Source organism: Meleagris gallopavo, chromosome 4 (assembly GCF_905368555.1).
Source record: "Meleagris gallopavo chromosome 4, MGAL_WU_HG_1.1, whole genome shotgun sequence".
NCBI lineage: Eukaryota > Metazoa > Chordata > Aves > Galliformes > Phasianidae > Meleagris > Meleagris gallopavo.
In genome coordinates, this window is record NC_139407.1 from 47577961 (window position 1) to 47602183 (window position 24223).

Consider the following 24223-nt stretch of genomic DNA (forward strand, 5'->3'; position numbering starts at 1 on the left):
TCTCAAGCTCAACAATTCAATTTGCAGTGCATCTTCACCTCCCGTTTAGTCAAAGCTGTAGCCACTTTTGTGTTTGTGGATCAGTCCTCTTCTTGTCTGGCTTTTTGCGCATTATTGGTATAAAAGTTCCACAAAACTCCTCAAAAGGATGAGAAGTTGTGCTGATGTCTTAACAAAATATTTATTGCTCAGAATTAAACTTTTAATGCAGCTGCACATTCTATTCTTACCAAGTATTTATTGTGCACCCACCGCCAAACCCATAGTGAACAGAAATGCACTTATATAAAGATCACACGCAGGATTGCTGTATTTAAACACTGAAAGGTTTTCTTTTGCGTTTAAAATTTGAAAAACACTTCAGGATTCTTCATGCTTAAATGACTATGGAAAGAGAGGCATTATGTATGTTAATTCTTGTGTAAAACAGTAAGAAAACTCAATGGAATGTTGGAATACTTAGAGTAGCGATGCTTGTTTATACCACACCATGACACATAAAGTCATATTTATCTTATCAGTTTTAAAAAGTTCATTCAAAGAACAGCTTAATAATAAAACGAATGGAAAATGGATTAAAATTTTTGTCTATCTTATACGTTTAAGCCCAAAATTAATACCATTCTACATCCCAGAAAATAACGCAGTCACTGTTTTCTGTGCAGACCCAGCTGAGAAGCAGCTTTTTCCCCCTTTACTTGGTGACACTTTCTTTTTGGTTATTAAGTATAGAAAAGGACAGCTGCATACTTAGATTTGCATTAACTTCATAAATTGTTAATCCTGAAAAGACATGGTGCTCACAGAGGGGGTTTAGTTTAATGCTGACGACTCCCATTCAGTGACTATTGCTATTTCTTATGTCTGAAATGGTGCGTATCAGGCAATATTTGCTTCTCTATAAATTGAACCCATTCTCAGAGTGTTCCTTGTTGCAAGCAAGAGCTTTATTTTCATTCTGAAAAAGAGGGCTCTCACCTGTGTCTACTTTGTCCTGATGTAAAAACTCAGGAAGGGTTAGGGACTCTGCTGGTGCGTAGCACCATATAGTGTACGGTTGATAAGGTACTATCATTTACCATTTCCAAGCCTCTTTCACTCGTTCTCTTCACATTCAAACATTTTTCTAAGTACTTTGGCTAAACTGAAATTCTGAATATACTTGATGAAGTCTTTATCAAAGAAATGAGGGAGGAAAACATGACTGAATTGTAAATTGCTTACATGACAGTTTTCCATCAAATGATTATTTTTCAAATATCTCTAAGCAATGTTCCAGTTAGGGAAAAATGGAAATTCATATTTAAAAAAAAAAAAAAAAAAAAGCAGAAGGTTTAGGCATACATTCAGACAAGTTCAAAAACGTCAACCTTAGAAACCTGACTCAGCTATTGCTTCATTATAGATGCACTTGTGATCTATAGCAGTTCTCCATTTTCCAGGCTTTTAGCTTCCCATGTCTGTGTGCCTGGACCGCCTACTGAGATTGTTCCACAAGGCAGAAAATAATCATCTAAAAATGATGAATCCCTTTCTAGGAGCTATGCTTTAAAAATATATCAAAATAAGCAAACGATAAAAAATGAACTGCAGGAGAAATACATTGGTTCCAATCCCAGCAATGCTGTTTAATGATGACTGTGAAAGCATTTATGAGTTTTTGGAAACTCATGTTTCATAGGGTGCTATGTTCCTTCAGGTTCAACTATAACATTTATGAATACAGGACTGCGGCTCTCCTGCATATATTCAGGTTGATGCATGAGAATAAATCAGAACTGCTCACTGAACCTAATTCATATTCTGTTTAAAGCCTGGTGAAAGACCACAGCTCCTTCTTCAGCACTGCTCAAGTGAAGCTTGATTCAGAGCAGTGTAACTTGAATCAGGATCTGATCCACACTGTCAGATTTTCTGTATGAATGTGCCAGAACTGAAATTAACATTACTGAGTGCAGCAATAGTGGTCAGAAGCAAAGAATATGATGATTGTAAAATAATTGCCTGCCTCCATTTTCTGAGAAACAGTGCCATATTGTATAGTATATAATGCCTTGCCATTAGTATCAATGTATATTCATACACCTATATTTTAAGTTCCATGTCTTCATTATCTATGGAGAATGTATTATCTGTGGATTCTGCATAATCCATAGGTACTCTTTTTCTAATATACGTTAAAATTACCCATATCCTTTGTACCTTCTTCTTTTTAGTCTTTCATATAAAGACTTTAGATGGCTTAAGAAATATATCATAAGAGAATAATCTGTGGATCTAGCAATTTAATTATGTTACAGACATATGGAAATATAGAAAGTGGAGGGTATATTTATGGTACTGCTGGTGTTCAGAAAAATCTACTAAAATATTTTTTCTGTTAAAAATTAGGGTTTCATCAGAAGCTCAAATATTTGAAGCATGCGAATTTAACTGAATTTATTCTTATAAACAAATAAAAGCAAACAATTTCTAAAGATTTGGAAGTTAATTTAGTAAATTTCATTATTTTTTAATTTATGTGGATTACTTTTTTCTTCTTTTACATTATACACACGCATATATATAAATATTTAAAAAAGGACAAGCATCCACAAGCATCTTACTTGCTGAAATGGCAAAATTTTGTCATAAAATGAGAGACAAAAGATGAAAAACACCTTGAGCAAAAGAAGACAGAAATCTGTTCTTTTCCATCATACATAGACAACTCCAAAAGTAATGCCTCCTATTTATTTCCATTGAGACTACAATAGCTACGAAGCTATTAGCACAATAATACTATTAGATATAGAAAATTCTCAGCTACAAAACAGTATTCTTCAACATAGTCACCACCATTGGCTATGTATTATCACCAGTGAGCAACAAGAGCCTGAATACCATACTCATAAGAATCTGCACCAGTGGAGGTGACCCACTGTCACTGTGTGCAGTTTTTTTCACATGAAGGAGTTCACTGGTACATCTTTGCTTCATCCACTCTTCCATGTCAGCTGCCATTTTGTCAGACTGCCTCTCTGCTGCCATGTCACATGACAGATACTTTAAAAAAGTAAATATTCCCCAGCCTTATGGTTATTACAAGAAATAAGTGTTTTCATATCTTATATCGGTCACATTAAGGCAGAACAATTAGTGATGATCAGACTGAGGTTATAATTATCTGTGAAAGTATTTTTACTATAAAGTAGATTTCTATGTTAAAGTGAAAACTGCTCTGATTTGTTTGGCAAATGAAATTTGATGTAAAAATTTTTCAGTAGTATTGTCCAGTCTCCCAAAATTACTTTTAATATACTTTTCCTTTCAGCTCTTGTTCTTTTGGTTTCCATGTAAAGCTACAAAGCCCTCTGTGTTGTTAACTGTAGCGTTCTTCAGATAATTTCCTGGAATGTAGGATTACTGTAAAATGTATAAACGAATGTGTACTTTTCCTCTGAAATTCTCATATTTCTTATAAGGTTTTTTTTTTGTTTGTGTTGTCTCTATGAGGGCTAAATTATATATCAACTAATAGAACCTGTATTTCAGTACTGCTAATACAAATTTTGTAAATCTCTCAAGATTTGGTATGTTACTTAAAAACCCAAATTGTAACAATAATGTAAGAAATGACAATCTTTTGGACTCATTTTGTATTCAATTTGTGGGATAGAAGAAAATCAGTCCATGTTTTATTATTTAGCATTTTTATTTAAAATCTTTTCAAACCTAGTTAATATTTCAACAAAGAATGAGTTTAAATAGACTCTTTTCAGTCTGAGCTGGGCATAATTTATTCATTACAACAGTGCTAAGTGATTAAATATCTCAATTATGTATACTTATTGTGTTTCCTGATAAGACATCTGAAACTTCGGAAGTAGGAGGTAGATTACTTCTTACTACTCTTCCTAATCTTAGCTTCCTTTGAGGTAGGAAGCAGTGTCAGGACTGGAAATGTCACATGTAAATGCAATTATTGGACACTATTAAAAGCACCTTGCAGCATTTTTTTCTGATGAGACATTTAAACAATAAATAGATTTTGCAGGCAGAATCTCTCTGCTTATAAAGTACATGTTATATTGCATGCATAAGCTAGTGAGAATCAGAAAGGTATACAGTATCAGCAGGACAAACCTTACAAGTCTGCCCAGAACAGCTCTGGTGTCATTCATCCCTTGTTTGGGTGCTGCAATAGGACGGGAAGGGTTCATTAGAAAGAGCTATAAAAGTCATTATAAGAAAGTATTACGGGGAGTGTTGAAAAAAGGATAGAAAGGTTAACCAGGACCAGCCTGCCCCATAGGCATAAATAGTTGCTTGACCAAGGACACAGAAAGTCGTCTGGTAACTAGTATCTTCAACAATGAATTTCTGGCAAATCGTATATCCAGATGACATTGAGATGCATTAAAAAAGCAAATTCTTGTACTACGATGAAAATTGCTCAAGGGCAGTTGTGTATATAACTGTGTATAATAACTGTGTACATTAACAACAAAATGGATTTTTAGTCTTACATAGGCTTGCTTAGAAATATTAATTAGTAAATCATATTTTTAAGAAAGGGTTTTTATTTTCCATCTCTTCTATCCAATCTTTAAATGTCTGTGAAAAATAAAACATCTCCTTCCAGAGCATCTGCTTCATATTTTTAATAAAAATATAATTTTTGTAGTTTTGTTCTTTGAGCCTTGTTTCTCAGTTTCTACATCTCTCCATTTTATGCCAGATGCAGGCCGTTTGTCCTCATATTCAAGGCCTTCGATTCACTATCCTCATCTCACCCCAAATATTACATGTAATTCTTAGCTGCAACCAGACGTTGGTGACTTTATCTACTGCTCACGTTCATGTTATCTCCGATTTGGCTTCTTATCTGATGGAGAAGATACCACTTAAATCTGAGCAGCATTTTCATTGTTCTCCTTCAAAATCCTCCTTAAAACTCTGCTTCAATGCTGCTCATGTAAGTCTTGACAAAAGATTAGACAGCTGGAGGTCTGAGACAAGCAGGCCATCGAGCTGACCAATACTACGTTTTTTGGTAGTTTCCCATATGTCTGTATCTTCCCATCTGTTGTTTCTCCTCTTATTCTTAGATTTTTAACTGTTTGGTGGCAAAGGTCATCAATTAATTAATGCTGATGCAGTCCAACTACATCGTGTGCAATGTAGCACATTACTGGAACGCATATTCCGCAAGGAGAATAAATATTAATAACCACAGCAACCTTCTTTATAGTGGTAAATCCTTTCTGGGCCTTTGTTTTTATTATTGGTATAGGATTAGATGATAATATTTACTTGAACATATATAATGTACTTTTATCTTCAAATATTATCCCAGAAGAAAGTTTTTTTGTAATGTTTCAAATGTTGCTGTTAGGGATATGTTTTGAATTTTTAAATGTGATTGGTGTACTTCTGCTCCTTAAACGCTTTTGTGTGTTGTCTCAAATGTAGTTTGCTCTCCTGCAAATACTCAGAATTTCTGCTAAGAATCTCACACTGTCTTTACTGCACTGCACTTGTAATCTCTGAAGTTTCAGTGTTTCTTGGGGATAATTAATTTAAGGAATTCAGCCTTCATTCTTTGTTTGTATCTATTTGTGGGTTTATATAACAGTCATAATATTTTAGTTATAGAAGTATGGATATATAATATTTTTAGATACAAATCATTTGCACTCTTTTGTTTTTTGAAGAGATGTATGTGAGGTGAATTCATTATTCAATAACTTTTATTTTGCTTAAACATATAGTATATAAATTAGATTGGTTTTCACCATGTCTTCATATTTTCTGTAGTTATTACAGTGAATGCTTTGAATGTTCCATAAGGCTGATCTTGGAATTTAGATCTAAAGGTAATGTATTATTATGAGCATGTCTTTTACAGTTTAGAATGCAATGGCACATTCCTTTCATAGCATTTTACTATATACCAGACCTTAACGATAAAATTTATGAATTCTATTTCAAAGTTTGTACACTGAAGTGGATAAGATCTTCTTTATGGCCATTAGGAAAAACTTTCAGCAAACATTTCTGGCTCTTTCATAGAATTCTTGAAGACTGACACATTTTCATTCTCCCAGGAACCAGCAAGGAAAGACATAAAACTATACAAATATAATTTGTGTGTATTCTGAGTTGCTGCCCTCTTACTTCTTAAACCTTTAGGAAAAATTCACTAAGAACTCTTATTCTGTTTGTTAATCTACTAATTGCCAATAATCAAAATTAAAATACATACTTAAATCAAGGGTTTATCTCTCATTGTTTCGTACTTGTGCACTGCCTAAAATGCTATCATTAGTATCATATTAGCCTGCCGAGATTTGTGGTGTCTAAAATAATTCTTTAAAGAGACACTTTTTCTAAAGTCAGCACATGGTATTTCAGCAACTTTCTGCTGACATGCTTTAGACATATTCCATAAATTCACATTAAAATTAATTTACTTTGCATGCCAGTAGGAAAGAAATCTGTAAAATTGAAAGAGCTGGAAGGAAGAAGTGAAAATTACACATTTTATTTAAAGTAACTGTCAAAGCAAAGAAATATTAGATGATACCAAACAAACTGGAATTAAAATTAGGGAAGAAAAAATTTGGTTTAGTATCTGAAATTGAATCAGGAAGTGAGCCAGAAAGGTGACAATGGAATGTCTCCTTTTTATTCTTTTTTTCTGTTGCTCGCAGTATTCTTCACAAAGAGAAAGTTCTTACCAGCGTAAGAGTTGTGAATGAACTTACTCGAAGAAAATGTTATGACAAAGATTCTTGAGATAGTTGTCATAATCCCTCTCTTTCAGCTTTGAAATCATGTTTGAGCTTCTAAGGGAGGAGCAGTGACGGAATCCCTGAAATCTCACTGAAATGAGTTTGACTTTGTAAATCTTATTTGGGATGGTATTTTGTTATGATATAAGCAAACTGCTGTTGAAAGTAATCTATATTTTGATGAGGACATTGTTATGTCAGTATATTTGCTGTAGGTATATGCCACAAAAAAAAAAACAACAACAAAAAAACGAATCAGCAAACATATGTTACAGATTCAAGTTTCTATAAGATGCTGCTGAAAAGTGCAATCCCTTGCCTTGTATTTGTTCCTGTCCCTCTGATATCTTTTGTTCTGGCACAAGCACTTGTGTGGCCATGTAAGGAGACACACTGGACACCTGAGAACTTAAACCTAATTTAGGAAGAATAGTGTGGCTTAACTTAATGGAAAGGGATTCATGTACACATTGACTAAAAGTCTGATTAGGACTTTACCAAACACAGTCAGTGGCTAGAAGACTATTTCACAGCTGAGCAAATGTCCAACCAATATAAATATTTACAAAGCAGAAGGCAGCAGCCAGTAATGCAGTAAATGACATACTGAAATTCCTGATCATCCATAAATAGGTTCTTAGAAGAAAGAGTGAGGAATGTCAGTGATGATATCTGGCAACCTCAGAGATTCAAGGAAAGCATAGGGATCTAAAAGTCACTGTCTTTCCCTAGCACCACAGCTGTTTTCTCTGAATACAGTCTGAGGATATAAAATAGGAAAGAGAATAATGAGTCACTAAACCCGTAGGTTGAGCAGTAATTTTTAGTATGTCCTGTGAATCCTCAGGGGCAGAAGAATATGAGATTTGTTTCTGCCATACAAAGATGGAGTGACTGTCTTTTCTTGTCACTTCTGCTTGCATAAAGACATTGTATTTTTAGTTTTTTGTTTTTTTTTTCTTGTAATTTAGTGCTGTGGTAGACATGATTTCAAGAAAATAGTTAAGACAGAACAACTTAAAGGCATCTGAATCCTTGAAATTGAGATACTCTGGAAGTGACCACTATTCTGGTGTTGAAAGAATGGAGAAGGCACTTTTCCATTTAGCTTTCAAGTGGGACCTGGAAGTGTGGGATCTGTGTCAAGGATTAATGTCCAGTGATGGATATTTACAGCTTTCTCTCAGCACAAGATAGTGGAACTGTTCCTTGAAAAACTATTCTTTAAAGAGCTATTTCTTTAAGGAATAATATTGCATCATTTGTGAAAGCAAATTAACATTTCTCATTGCCAGAACTACAGATTTTAGCTCTTAACTTTGCTAGCCACAGAAAAATAACCAGTCAAAAAAGGAGCAGACAATATTGGCACACAGAGCTGGGCACAAACCAACTTGACAGTTTGAAAATGAATGGTAAAGATGTATACTAGAAGTTACTGAGATATTACTGAAATGCAATCAGATTTTCCTGTTCACTGTTGCAAGAAGACACTTGATTTTTATGAAAGTATTTCTCATTTGTCACACATACCAATGCATTTCTTTTTTTATTTTTTCTTGAAGTACCAAAATTATTTTAAATGCCTGCATTTTCAGATTTGGGCTTGTGAAAAGGCATTTCTCAGAACAACTTCACAGTTTTCAGATTACGATACATAAAAACAAATTAGTGGACTTTTCATCGATTGTACTGGAATGCAACAAATTGTCAGAATATCACTAACTCCATTATGGAAATACTGTTCTGCCTACAATAAAAACTACTCCGAAAACTAATAAATGGAAAGATTATGGTTTTGCTATCTGTACAAAACAAGATTAGGGTGAATTAACTAATCAATTCAAGTTGCTCACAGGAGAGTTCGTTGCTTATCTTCAGTCATTCCAAATAACAAAAGTAGTTTCTTCTATGTAAGTTAATCTTTTCATATTGTGAATGATATTAATATTTAAAATACAGCCTAACTGAAAGGAAACAAAAAAAAAATCCTCCTTGATTTATTTAACTCATTCTACTGTACCTTTTCTAGAAGTTAGTTTACTAGATGGTAGTAAATCTGACTGAAAAAAAATATATATATATATATATATATGTGTTGTGTTCATTTTCTTCTTTTGAGACAGAACACTTACCACTTTCAGGCATGTGGTCCTAATTTGAAAGATGAATTGGTTCATTCCCTTCAAGTACCACATAACCATTCACACACCACCAAGCTTAACACTATTAAAGAGTAATTTCTCCTCTGGGAGCTATGCCCAGGACAGCTAGTTTCTACGCACTGCTTATTAAACTTCCATGGCAGGTAAGGGGATTTAAATAAAAGACTTCATCAGGTGTGCAATCACACTCATATTCTTGCTAACTGAAGCATCCATGTATTCAAACATGTAAACAAACATAGAAATTTTAATGCTGCTAAACATTAACAAGGCTTCATGTATAGTTTCCACTTTGAAATTTTGTTTTGAAATTGAAGTGTGAGATGCTTCCTGAGCATGGCAATAGAGAACAGGAAACGTTTTTGGGAAAACTGAATTTCCTATTAAGTTCTTAGTAGCAAAATTTAGCAGAATACTCAAGGAATATATTTTGCCTTCATCACATAGCCATGAAATCATTATTTTTATTTTTTTTTATTTCTCATAATTTCTTTGATTTCCTGCAATGATTCATTTAACACTCTATTTTATAGATTCTTCATTCTACCAAAGATGATAGTTCTATGTTGAGATTTTCTTTAGAACATAATGTTTTCACATGCTCCTGAATTAATATTTGGGACCTAAAAGACAGCATATTTTCATCCCTTGTACTTTTACCATTAATTTCTTTCTAAGATGGTTTGTTTGTTTGTTTGTTTGTTTGTTTCTGTGTTTACGCTACAAAGAACACACTTTCTTTTGCTATCAATCATTTGTAGTCTAAGGCCATAGATTGTGTTGCCTCCGTCTTGAATGAAGTCAACGTTTTAATCTAAAACTTTTTTTTACTTAAATGGATACACTTTTGGAACCAGATTCATGCTTGTTTATGAAGCCAAACAAATGCCCTGCAGATAGGAACTTGAAACTTTGCCAGGACATAGGTCATATTTACAAATCTGTTTCAATAAAATGTGAGTAACTCAAGTGCTATTCTTCATGTTATGAATCCCTGCTGAGATTTACAAGATTTTTCTGTGGCAGTTTCATCTGCTAGCTGACTTGCCTGGATTTTTTAGGTCACATAAAGTTTAGATTCTGCTCTAAGTACTAAAGTTGGTTTGTCAACAGTGCTGGCATTTAACACAAGAGTTCAGGACTTCAAGAATTAATAAATGAAAGCCTCACAGATACTAATTCTCTCTTGTGTTCGAAGGAAGTTAACTCACTTTTTCCAACTGAGGATATTATCCTGAAGGCTCTGGAGTAATTGCTGGTGAAGGAAACATTCTTTTCAGTTTATTGAAGCTCTTCTACTTTGCATTGACTAAAGCCAAGTCTCAGCTAGATCAAAGTAAGCATTTAGCTAACATGATAATTGGTCACTCATCTGAAGGGAGGATGAAAACAGGAAAAGCTGAATTTCAACCCTCCTTTCGAAAAATACTTCACTATTTTATACTAAGCATTTTTTGGATCAGGCCATTAATCCAAAAAGTGGTTTACAACAGTTCCAGACGAAGACCCAACTGACAACTGAATTTGTGTTTATTTATTTATTTATTTACTGCCTTAAGTGATCTGAAGCCACACAGCCAAGCACATACCTCCATAGGCTCACAAAGTTTTACTCCACTGAAATTTGGATATTGAATGTTTTAGTCAAGAGTGTCATTTGTAAAGAGTATTTGGATATTTCTCACATAAAATGCTTACTTAGTAGTATTGTTTGCTTGGGATGGTAACAATAAATAAAATTCATTCGTAGGCAAGATGTGAAATAAGTACTGTATGGGTGACAGAGTACTGGCAGAGGCTGCCCAGGGGCTGAGGTGTCTCCTCCTTGGAAATCTTCAGAAGCCACCTGGCATTGGGCACCTGCTCTGGTGTCCCTGCAGGAGCTGGGGTTGGGCCAGAATGACCCAGAGGTCCCTGCCAGCTTCAGCTGTGCTGTGCTTCTGTGCCTGAGTACCATTTTAACTCCTGTGTAGACCTGAATAGTAGTCTCACAACTGCAATTAAGTGGTGTGTGTATGTCTGCCTTTCTCCACTTTCTACCAACAGGAGTAAATTAGGTACAAACTGCAGGACCTATAATAGCTACAGAATTTTTCTTGAGAAACTATAGAGTTTCTCACCAACAAAAAACACAAGGTAAATTATTCATTTTTTTTTTTTTTCTGGCCAGCTTTGTTTAATACACAGCTTTAATTTACTGTGTACTAAAGAGGACAGAGTGCATCAGTCCTCTCGTAAGCTTATCTGTCGTAAAGCTCATACAGAGATTTCAGTGAGATGATATAGCACAGAAGTTACAGTTGCTAATTTTAACTTACAGCTCTGATGGTAAGAGGCTAGCTAAATCCTATGCTGGTCTCAAGGAATGACCTCAGTTCTGAGAACAGGATTTTCTCTTAACAAGGGAAATATCATTAAGATGTCACAGAAAATGTTGGGTTCATAGAACTACCTTGTTATAACTCTTAAAAAAATCTTTTTGAAATAAAATCTAAGTGAAATTAGACATGAAACATAATTCCTTACCATTTAAGTATGATGCTAAGTACTCAAATGTCTGGTAATGAAAATGTTCCCATAGTAGCTATAACCTCTCATTAGATTTCACAGGTGACTTCTCCGTAAGCTTTCAATTTAGTGTATTATTTTGAATGGTGGTATAAAGTAATTAAAAAAACCTAAACTATATGTGCAAGGTTTAATTCTAAGGTTAATGAGTCCATCACAATGTAAGATTTGATTAGTATTTTTTCTATGATAATTTATTAACTAATTTTACTTAGGTTCATAAAATAAAACATAAAACACAATGGAATGCATGTCATATTCACTCAACATAATGTAATTTGAGGACATAATAGAAGAAAAATTCAGTCAAGGGTTATGTGCCACACTGAATTCTACTGTAGCCTTTCTGAATTTTGGTACTGGCCTTCAGAGTATCCTTCTGGACAAACTGTCCAACTGTGAGATAAACTGGTTCACACTATGGTGGATAATGAAGTGGTTGAATGGCAGAGTTCAAAGTGTCATAGAATCATAGAAAGATAAAGTCATGGAGCCATAGGATTGTAGTGAACGGAGCTACACCTGCTGGTGGCTGATCACTAGAAGTTTTTCCCCAGGCTCAGTTCTAGTGCCAGTCCTGTTAAACATTTTTATCAATGATCTGGATAATGGAAGAGTATGATACCTAACTGGGAGATGTTGTTGACTCTCTGGAGGGATGAGAGATCTTTCAGAGGGATTTAGATACACTGGAGCATTGTACAATAAGCAACAGAATGATGTTCAACAAAGGAAAATGCAGTGTATAGCACATGGGATGGAATAATGGCAGACACAGGCAGGGGCCAGGAGATGAGTGGCAGCTCAGCACGAAGGGACCTGGGGATGATGGTGACAGCAGCTCAGCGTGAGTCAGCACTGTGCCCTGGTAACCAAGAGGGCAGACAAACTGCATTTTGGGGTGCATGAAGCACAGTTTAGCTGGCTGGTCAGAGAGGTTATTCTCTTGCTATCATTTAGTGTTGGTGCAATCTCACCTCAATATTGTATGCAGTTCTGGGCTCCACAATATAGCAAGAATGTTGAGGTCCATGAGAGCACAAAGAGGAGGGCACAAAAGCTGGTGACAAAGTCTCTCCCTAGTCTGGAGAAGATAAGGCTGAGTGGTAACTCCACTGCTCACTGCAGCTCCCTGAAGAGGAAAAACAAAGGGAGGTACAGGGCTCTGGTCCTGGGAACCAACAATACAACATGACAGAAAGGCACAAAGCTGCGCCAGGGGAGGCTTGGATATTTCCTTACCACGGGGGTGGTCAAATACTGGAACAGGCTTCCTAGCTAATTGGCTGATGCCTTGTGCCTGTCATTGCATAATGCTATATCTTTCAGTTCTCTAAACTGGAGAACCAGCAGCAGTAAGAGATTCTAAAAAGGGCAGGAGAGGGAGGGGCAGGAAAGGGTGAAAGCTGGAAATCAATACAGAGCTTTTTAGAGTTGCATGCATAGTGGAGTAAATATACTTTCTCCGAGTTTTTATACACTGGAAAATAAATAGGTTTAACTGGTCTTTCTGAATGTTTCTGATGATAATCTTGAAGGGCAGGGGAGGTATGGTGGAGCCAGCATCCCACCACACTGTCCCAGCCACAAAAGAGGACAATAAGTAGATGCTTTTTGAATTAGAGAGATATCGGAATTTGTCTAATGATCCCTAATTCTGAAAATAAAACAAATGTCTTCTGAGGATCCTTTGTTGTGTATTTATAAATTCTTTTTGGGTTTCAGTAGGCAGAAAAAGTGAGAAAAAAAACTCTCCTTCAGCAGAACTGTCACCTCTTTAATAACACACTACTGAGAAACAAGTACAGAGGCATACAAAGAATTCTTTCTGAGAGAGTATTTGTTAATTTTTAAAAGGAAAGGTGTGAGAGAAACCTTTGCATGGATTAAATTCATTGTGAATTTAGGCAATTCAGTGAAGCATAGAGAGCTCAGTGCTGAAAGGCATTGAACCTTAGGGCTCTGATCAAAAAAAGTGTTTAAATACCTGCTAATGTCAAAGACTTGAATAATGTTGTAGCAGGAAATTGAATTTTTCATATTCTTGAAGGTATGTATGTATATTTCAATGCTTTTCTGAGCTAGAATCTTACAACACTGCAGGTTTGAGTCCTGGAGAAGCAAGCAGTAGCAATGAGGAAGCAATTATAAATACAGGAACTAGACATCAGTCATGAAGTTATGGAAAAAAAAGAAGGGGGGAGGGGACAAGAGAGAGTTGGAGAGAGTACAGAGTATAGTTAGCAGTAAACTAATTTCTTAGTCATAGACTATGTTGTTACATCTGAAGAAGCTCTGATTGTAAGCTAGACAGTGGTGTTAATTATGTTATTGAAAATCAGAGAAACAATACTGAAATCATTGTGTGATTAATTGCTTGGTTTTGTAATCACATGCTGTACAGCCAGAGTAATTCCATAATGTCAGCTGACTCTAGCCTTAGCGTATTCATACAATAGTATTGAGGTATGAAATGAAATGCCAGATATAATAAAAGAAAGCAGGCATGTAAATCTATTTAAGAAGGGGAACATATTTCTGGAAAGGAAGGAGGAGGGAAATTATGCAGCTATGCACTGAGTATTTGGAGTGAATACAAAGAAGTAGAAAATCACTTGTGATTTTCACGCAGAATAATGTAAGTCAAGCCCTGATGGATAATGTCTCTTCTCTTTTGATCTTGATTATTCATGAGTTTCTCTAGGTGGACTACAGAAATGTGATACAGTATTGTGAGATGCTGTTTAAAAAAAAAAAAAAAAAAAAGGGGATTACTGAGTGCTGTAGTTGTTAGATTATTTTTTATCTGTTTTTGTGTTTTGCTTCGTTTTGTTTTCTCCCGTGTCTCATATAAAATACTGCAATCTTCTTTGAATCATAGAACTGCACCATCAAAAACAGTAGAGTGTTCCTATTGCTCCTGCATTCTTTATAATTTTAATTATATTTCTAATTTGTAATTCTGAAAAACAATAGCAAGTGACTCTAAAATCTCCTTCCAACTTTGTCCTAGGAGTGGATTGTCATACCTGTAGATTTGGTCCAGGCAAAGACAGTAAATGACACTAGTGATTCTTGGATAAACTGTAAGGATAAGCAAGGTTTGATAAGACATTTAGATACTTAAAACTGTTTGGACTCTTTCAGAAATCCTAGCAGACAGACAACTGCCACTGAAATCCCACTCTCCATTTTCATTTTGATGTTTAAACATTTTGAAAGTTTTCTCTTTTGTCTGATCCAAAGCCTGTTAAACTCTGTAGATATTCCTGTGAGCTTTAGATATTGTTTTGAACTGAGATCACAACATTTATGTGATGTCAGCATAGCATCATTTCACAGCTGAATTTTTAAAATAGGGTTTTGGAACTGCAAATGCTTGTAAAGATTTAGTGACAACTATCTAATTCTTCACTTTCATATTCTGCTCAGGACTTCAAAGCAAAATAATATCTGGTGCTAATACAGCCTTGATCCCACTTTCAGTTGCATGAATCTCTGAGCAGTTCCTGCTGATAGGGCACTAGATCGTTCTCTCTGCTGCTGCAGAGTGCTTCTTGCTGATAACTTCAGAGCCTTCTTTTCCTTGCCAGCTTATGCACTAAGAGATGTACTACTGAATCATGAACTTGCACTGAAGCAAAGCTAGGATAACAACTGACAGTAAGAAGTGCAGTGAAATCACTAACTATATGATAAAAAAAAAAAAAAAAAGAAAAAGAAAAAAAAAAACACCCTAAAGACTGTCAGTAGAGAACAATCTCTGTTATTTCAGGATTAATACTCTTTTGCAGGCTGGGGCTTCTGCGTAGTTGACATCTGCAAAGCATGCCGTCAGTCAACTGTTATGAGAATGTAAATTAGAGTTTCCAAAAAAATATTGATGCTCTTGGAATATTTTTATTTATTTATTTATTTATTTATTAAGAAAAAGAAAGTTTTCAGTTTGTATGGCAGTATTTTCCTAATACTACAAAATCTGATTTCTCATAATAAGCTTATTGGAATGCAATGGCAAAATAGCTCATTTAAATTTGCCTGCAGGGATTTGTGGTGCAGATAATCTGTAAGGATTATGTACATTTCATTACCTGAATTCTTAGTCAGGCAGTGAATTAATTCTTGCCTACAATATTTTTAGGTGTGAGAATGTTGTCAGCTGAACTTATGTGTAGGAGCAGACTTTCAAGATCTGCACCAATCTGGTATAGTTCTTTTAACTCAAAGAAAACGCCACCACCATTTTATCCCAGCTAAGACTCCATGTCATGTTCTTCTAAATGCTAGCTAATCAGTTTTCTGTGTATAAACCAGTACTTGTTTAAAACTCATTCTTTCCTGTTTTTCAATAGGGCCCCCACAGAGAACTGTTTCCCCCAAACAAGACCATGAGGAGAGGAAGCACGACAAAGTCTTGGACAAGGGAAGTGAAAGTGGGACTTCCTGTAACGAATTGTCCACTTCGAGCTGCGACAGCCACTCAGATGCAAGCACTCCTCAAGAAAATGCCTCTGGCACTCAACCATCCACAGCCCACCAGCCAAATACTCTAACTTTGGATCGTCCATCTAAGAAGGCTCCTGTGCAGTGGATGCCACAACCAGACAAACGCAGGAACAGTGAACTCTTTCAAACTCTCATTAGCAAATCCAGAGAAACAAATCTTTCCAAAAAGAAGGTATGCGAGAAGCTGAGCGTTGAAGAAGAAATGAGAAAATGCATCCAAGATTTTAAAAAAATCCACATTCCAGATTACTTCCCAGAGCGCAAACGTCCTTGGCAGTCCGAACTCTTACAGAAATATGGGTTATAGTACTCAACTCTTTCGTGATGTATTTCTGGGACATTTGTTGTTTATTAAGTTGCCACTAACTTACTGATGTCCTTCTTCCGGCCAGTGCTGCCACCAGAGTTATTCCTGCTGCTTATTTCTTTCTGTGAACAGTGGATGTTGGATAGTACATTGATTCTTTAAAATATATATATAAAAAGATAGAAACTTAAAAATACAAGAAGTGTCTCATCTAAACCACCTCATGATAGCAAAGAAAAATGTGCATGGTGAAGAAAGATGGTTCTCAAACTGTAGTCATTTGAGCTTCATGATCATTTTGGAACTTGTCAAATAAAAATCTCAATCATCAGTTAATGCCTCGTTTTATGTCACAAATATAAATGGCTCAGACTTTCTATGGATGAAGAGAAACAGGGTTGAAAATTTGATTGAGCTGGTTTCAGAACTAAATCCCAATGTTCTTTCAATGTCAACGCAATAAAGCAAATACCTATTTTGCATGAGCACAATGTTACAAATAAATCACACAAGAACAAGAGGTTGTCTGTTGCTTGGAGAATTATTTGTTTGACTCCAAGTCTATAAGCGTGAAATGTCTAAGGGATTAAATTTGCTTTGTTCTAGGTCTGTGATTTCTTTGTGTGTAAAATGTTCTGTATGTAAGGATGGTGTAAATATGCCTTATACTGTTTTATTATTGCACCAACGACGTTCATCTATTAGTGCTTGTCAGGATTTTCTGTGAAATTCAAACTTATGGCAGATTTTGAAAACTGGTTTGATGGTCTGAAAGTTCCTGTTATGTTAGTTGCTAAAACTGGAGAAAAATAAAAGAGACCTTGATGTATTTATTGAAAGAACTATCTAGTAGATTTTCTTGACTGTTGGTATCTCCTATCTCTTGTCAATTGTTATTTTTTGTTAATGTTTTCATATCACTTTGCTGGAAAAAAAACCAAAATGAACCAAAAAATATATTTTTCAGGAGTGGGTGAACAGTGTTTAGGGTAGTGCTATTAAATTGCAATCACCATGCAGATTCTCTAGAAGGAAGAGAGATATGCTAGGAAGCAGAGGGGATAAGAACTAAAAACTAAGCATTTTCACAAACAGAACTTGTCTAGTCTAGTCTAGTCTAGTCTAGTCTATTCTAATCAGCATCTGCAATAAAAAAAAAATAATTATTGCTCATGTTTACTCACTATAAAAATTAATTTAGGCCATGATGGATGTTGTATTGGTCTATTTTTATATTATTATTGTCCTAACTGAACAGATGGGCAGTAGTGGTACATGCAATTGAATTGGCACCTTTAAAATGTGTGAAAAAAGATCATTATCACATGGTGGGCTAATTAATTATGAAGAATTATTTCTGAGCTTTTCTTCCACTAACCTAAATTTACAAGAATTGGATTTGATTTTTCAGTTTATCTACTGAAAGAAAAATCTATGAAAAATATCAGATGAGCAAAAGTGTTTTGACAGAAATCACTAGTGTTCATAATAGTATCACTAAGCATGTGATTTGAAATTAATTTGAAGTGTACTTCAGAATTCAGTTTGATTCACTTTGAATGAATTTTAGAAGTACTGAATTTTATTAAAAATGGCATTTTGTGTCCACCTTTAAAAATTGTGCTTATGCAAAATCGTTTGACTTTCTAATGCTGTCTTGGTTCCAGTAAAGATATTCAAAATTACACTTCCTTCTGGAGGTGGAAGACTCAATTTAGTATACTTGATAAAAAGAGGGCAATGTTAGGTTCACTCTACAAGTGAACCAAGATGCTTGGGAGCGCTCAGAAATTCTCAAGAAGGCTTTAGCTTTTAGCAGGATGACACCACTGGTATGGCTATAAAAATAGCATACACACTTTACTTCAGCTCATATATTGCAGGCCATCAAATATTTTTATTTTTTCCAGGTGCTGTTACCTAGAAGTAATTTTCATCCCATTTCATATTTTTTTATTCTGCCTCTCTCTTTTCTCCATTGTTTTCCTATGGACTTTCTTACAATTACTTTTATTTAGGAACATATGTGTTCTTTACTTGAAGTCACATAACCAAATTTGAAAGGGACTACAGCAAGTTTTGCATGAGAAAGTGGTGAGGGAAATTGAGCACACAGGGGAATTTTGCTGGTTTGAAGAACTTTAAGCATTGCTGGCATAACATTTCTCATTTCTAGTGGGGATGAGAAATCCCTCCTAGACAGCTAGTTTAACCTAGCACAAGCTGGAAGGTTAAATCAGGGGCATCACTCTACATCTTTTTAGTGCTGTCTGATCATTAAATGAAGCAATAAAAAAATGCATTATCCACACATAAGGAGTCCAGTACTGTCAACACTCAGTTTACCATACATAAATGCCTTGTGTTGGTACCGCAGCTGAGATAATAAGTTCGTGTTGTACAAAGCAGATAAGAGCTACTACTCATGCAACATGTCTCTGTGGAGGTACACAATCTACTGTGGGCTGTGGTGGGTTTCTGCCTTCTCAGAGGCAAGACCCTGATCATCTGAATTGGGACTGCTGGTTAATCCTGCTGGATCAGCACTATTTGCACTGAAGACAATTGTTCCATGGCACCATATCTTTGTGTGCAGCTCCAAAGCAGAAGATGGAGATCTCTGCTGCACTGGCACACTCATCCATCTTTGAAGCTGGCCTCACAGTGATGCACATAGGATGCTGAGAAAACAGAGTGCATATAGTGCCCAGAAGAGAAATATAGCACTGACTGTGGTCCTATCTTTTTGGAGCCTGGCACCCTGGCATCCCTCAATTACAGACACCATATTTTGTAAAATGGGGAAAAGAACAAATAGACTGAGTACAGTGAATGATGAATATAAGAGAATAAGCATTTGAAAATTTTTGCTGAGAAATTCTCCACTTTTTATTGGGCCATCTCTTTGCCTCAGATAGAAAAGAAAGGGAAAGAGAGTGAGAAGCAATAATAAACATGACAGAGGTAGTGGGAATATCTCAGTTTCTTGTTGTATTGCCTTTTAAAAATCATGGAATAATAAAATTCTTCAGGTTGGAAAAGAGCTTAAAGATTTTCAAGTCCAACCAAAATCTAACCATACTACCCTTACTCTAGAAACCCTCTGCTAAACGATGTACCTGAGCACCACATCCAAATGGTTTTTAAACACATTCAGGTGACTCAACCACCTCCCTGGGGAGCCTATTCCAGTGCTTACCAACCCTTTCAGTAAAGAAGTTTTTCCTGATATCCAACCTAAACTTACCCTGGTGCTGCTTAAGGCCATTTCCCCTTGTCCTGTCACCAGTGAGAAGAGACCAACCCTGGTATTGCTGTAAGCACCTTTCAAGTATTGGAAGAGAGCAATAAAGTCTTCCCTCATCCTCCTCTTCCCCAGACTGAACAACCCCAGTTCCTTCAGTTGCTCCTCGAAGGGATATTCTCCAAGCCCTTCACAAGCCTTGTTGCCCTTCTTTGGACCTGCTCTAGCACATCAATGTTCATTCTGTATTGAGGTTCCCAAAAGAAAATCCTATGCTTATTTAAAATGTTGCTTAATCCTATTACGTACAGATGGAAGGAGTGTAGTAATAGCTTAATGAGTTTGGTTTTGAGATACTAGACTGTGTAATCTTTCATACGTATATTGGATGAAATTCTAGTAATGAACATAAGCATTTTGATTCAAATACTGTGTAATTCTTAGCTAGAATTCACCCAATAATAAATGACAGTAAAGGAAGAAAATTAAATTAACATAAAAATAAGGGAGGTCACAGTTGGTAACAAATTTTTCTATATTCTGAAGCAACATTTAATTCTGAAATGCCATTACTTTAACTACTATCTGCTTACCATGCATGCAATTCATTAATTTAATATTGATCAATTCATAATGTGCCCAGCATCTCATGCTAAAATTCTGACAGGCTGTTTAGCTCAAAAATGTATATTGAGAATAGTAAGTGCATATTTTGACGGCAGGCCACACCTGTGGAATATTTGTCATCCCTACTAGATTGCTAGTTTGGCCTAGGATGAAATGTATGAACTATCAATCAGTGGCTTTAAAATGCATTTTTTTTTTTCCTGTTTTTGTTCCTATTTAGGTGAATTTTGTGTTTCATTTGATGTTATTTATCTGTTGACTGTAGTATAAGATTCAATGCAGTACAGTACAGTCACTGGCACATTGGTCCTGAATTATTTTGATTTATACCTACCTTTGATTTAAATTACATTCGTAAGCTTCTGACAGCAGCAATTGAGATGACTGCTGAGTGGTGAAAAAATTGCCATGCAGTCTGCCCTGGAGACCTTGCACAGGGAAATGGGTTTTAAGAAGACAGTTTTAAAAATAATCCTCCATGCTGTTGTGGATGTGGAACGCAGCCTGTGATGCTTCTCTCTCCAGGCAGGGAGGGATGAGAAGCTCCTGTATTCCCTTCCCCAAGGAAAGTCCAGTTTCACCATTTCACAGAACTAAGCCTAGTCTTTGCAGAAGAAAATGTTGCTCTTTCACAGGTTTTATGATGCTGATCCAGAATGTCCTCCTGGTCCCTAAATAGAAAGAAATTTTGGCTCTTCTTTTTATGACCAGTCACTAAATTATGCAAATAGTTGTCCAGAATTTCCCTGGCAAGTATCTCTGCTGACACTGGGATTTATTCCATCTCTTTAAACGTGTCTTCTTACTTTCCTTGAACATCTTCCAACTCTTCAATACTCTTTTGGGAAGTAAGTATCCACAGATGCACAAATTCTTGTTTTGATTAGTAATGGATGGGCAGAGGCAGAAAAAAAAAGATATTTCATTCTTGCACCATAAAAAGTGTTCACATTAATAAAATTCATTGTTTTATGGTCACTTTTTTACTTTCTTTGTATTGCAGACTCATGTCTGGCCTGAAGTTTGGTTGGTATCACTTTCTTTCTCTCCTTTGTTTTTTTCTCCTTTTTTCTTTCTTTCTTTCTTTCTTTCTTTCTTTCTTTCTTTCTTTCTTTCTTTCTTTCTTTCTTTCTTTCTTTCTTTCTTTCTTTCTTTCTTTCTTTCTTTCTTTCTTTCTTTCTTTCTTTCTCTTTCTTTCTTTCTTTCTTTCTTTCTTTCTTTCAATTGTTTCTGACCAGAGCATTTTCTTCATAAAGTCAGATAAATTTGATCTTTCTTTATGATTCTAATTATTCAGGAGTATTCCTATCTTCTTTATTTTTTAATTTTATGAACATCTCACTTACTTTATCTTAGATAATTAGAGAAGATGGTAAATAAAAATATGATAGAGATTTTCAAAAGCACACTGGTGAGAAAGACCTGATTCTCCATGGCTTTTACTGAGACTTGAGTACTTAACTTTCTACCTCTGAAAAACTCCTGTCGTCTATGCTTTTCCCCTCATCTCAGTAGGACTTGTCAATCATTTTTAACTACAGCTTTCCTCTTCCACTCCAAGGCAATTTAAATTTATCATACCAGCAAGGTTTCTTAACATTAAAATCAGACATGATTATATCCTTACATTCCCTTCATTCACTTACTCTATAGTGCTTACTAAAAGGAATAATCAAGTTTGTCTGACAAGAGCTATGTTTTAATACTCCTTGTGAGTCTGTCTCATTCTCACACTGCTGTAAACAGCAATTGCCTGAGCAGCCTGTGATAGGCATCTCAGCAGGAGGGAAGCCACCATCTTGCTCTCTGGGGTTCAGAGATGAGAACTCATACATACAAGCTATCAATACATTAGATGTACATCAGTGTTTCTGAAAACTTGCAAAAGCTTTTTGAAAGTTTCCGTCTCCCTTTCTGAGTCTACACACAGTGAAGATGCTGTGGGGAGGGAAGAGTGGCAAAATAAAGAAAAAAAACAAACAAACAAAAAGGACAAAAATGTTCTGTGTGGCTTTGCTTTGAAGGTGATTTGAGACATTTCTTCCACTCCTACTATCTGGGAAGCAGCAAGGTCTTTAGGTCTTTTGAATGTATTTCTGCATATGATTGGTTACTTTGATTCTCCACTGATAGACAGCCTATGCGCTGGAGCCTTGTTTATTGTTTCTTGTTTATAGTTGGTTCCTGGTTTATAGCTGGTACTCAGGAGATGAGATCCTGCCTGACTTCTAAATAGCCATCATGGACTTCATCTCCCTAAAACTTTCAATACACCACCATAGAAATCAGGGAGGTAAGTTCAAGATTGTATTTGTAATAATGGTGGGAAAGGCGTATACTACCCACAGGAATTATGTTCTTGGATGCACACCACATCCCATCATGGTCTGAATTCAAATCTCAGCAAAACAGCAGGACTCATGTCCAGAATTGCTATATATTGTTCTTACTCTAGCTGTTAAGGGATTATTTTCAGCTGTTATGTGATTAGGGTTGGAAGCTGTATGCATGCTCATGCAATTATCTGCTTGATGCTTCCTCCCACTTCTGAAAGTATGTTATTTATTTTTCCCCTTCCCTGATGGCACCTCATTCACCAAAGGATATTTGGTAGAAATAATTATTGATGCAGTAGGTGTGTGCTGATTTACTATCATGATTCTTTCATTTTTTATTTATTTTGCATGAGATACATGGTTAGTGCTTTACAGCTAAGGATACAAACTTCTCTCCTGTCTTAAAACAATTGAAAATGACAAAACAGGAATGGGGACAGTTGAAATGAACATAATATAAATGCAATGAGATTGTTTATTTCCATATAATTTTCATTAATATTCCCTAGAATGGCTATTTTAACTTTATTACAGTGTGGAGTGCAATCATAATCCCTTCATAAATCTTTTGTTTTTAAGTCAATGAAAATCATTGTCAATTAGGTTGTACCAACTGTGTGATCAGCTAACTGAGAAATCACATCTTATGAATGCAAGATAGAGGAAAAAAGCTTTACATACAACCTATTCCAGCAATGAACATTCTGGTTGGAGTGTGATATCTGAGAAATTTTGTCTTATGTCAGCAGGTAATCTTTAAGAAGGTTTCTAATGATAGCTGAAAGAGCATCAAGGTTTTTCAAAATAATAATAATAAAAAACAACAACAACAACAAAAAGTGAACATTTAGCAGTTTTATGAGTTCATCTGCCTGTAAAAACAGAGATCCAGATCATTCCTGTGACTCTGGTTAGGATCTCTTGATCTGGATGCCACACAACAGACTTCTTCAATTACTGGGGCAACTTTCTGCTCACTTGTGTATAGGATACTCTACTTTCCTCAAAAATGCCTCTGAAAATTGACTGTTTCAGCTCTGTGGAACACACTTGTCCAAAACAATTTTCTTGGTCCATCACTATTTTCAGCTGTTGCAATGCTTACATTTGCAAGTCTGCTTAGATTACCCAAGCATGATGCTGAATGGTAAAAAAGAGTTGCATTCTCCTCCTTGCAGAATATCCCTTTTTTTATCTTCTGACTCTGCTGTTTTATGTACAGTTCAGGAGGGAAAACAATCTGCTTTTTAAAAATATATAATTTTTTTTTCAAGACAAAAATTTATTTCTGGCAATGGGGGTATTTTATGACAGAAGCTCATTGTATTCCCTGCAAATCATGGTCAGGAAATCCCCATTTTCTTCTTTCATAGTCTGTAATTCCTGGACAGCACAGCAAAGCCATGTAACTAAAAGCACGGCTTCCCCGGGATTCTCAGCTTATTGATCAGGGGAGAAATGTGGCTACTGCTACTCTTCGCTTAGCTTAAGCCTTAACCTGCTTCTACATATCCAGTATCATACATGGCTGAACAATGCCAACTGCATCGCCTGCAAATTCAGCATGGAATTTGGGTTATTTTGTTTATTGGTTTGTAATTCTTTTCCTTCTGTAAGCTCTCTTCTGGAGACACCAGCTGCAAATCTGGGCCTGCAGCCAACTTTGTCTCTCCTTGAATAAAAATAAGACTGAG

The 24223-nt window shown here is 35.7% G+C and overlaps 1 protein-coding gene across 1 annotated transcript in view; it reads left to right on the plus strand.

Annotated features, from left to right (window-relative positions):
• Positions 1-17719, plus strand: part of KCTD8 (potassium channel tetramerization domain containing 8) — an 86583-nt gene extending 68864 nt beyond the window's left edge. The window contains exon 2 of the mRNA XM_003205843.5: positions 15862-17719. Within this exon, the coding sequence (XP_003205891.1) occupies positions 15862-16322 (461 nt within the window). The 3' untranslated portion in view covers positions 16323-17719. The remainder of the gene's footprint in view (positions 1-15861) is intronic.
• The last annotated feature ends 6504 nt before the right edge of the window (positions 17720-24223 follow it).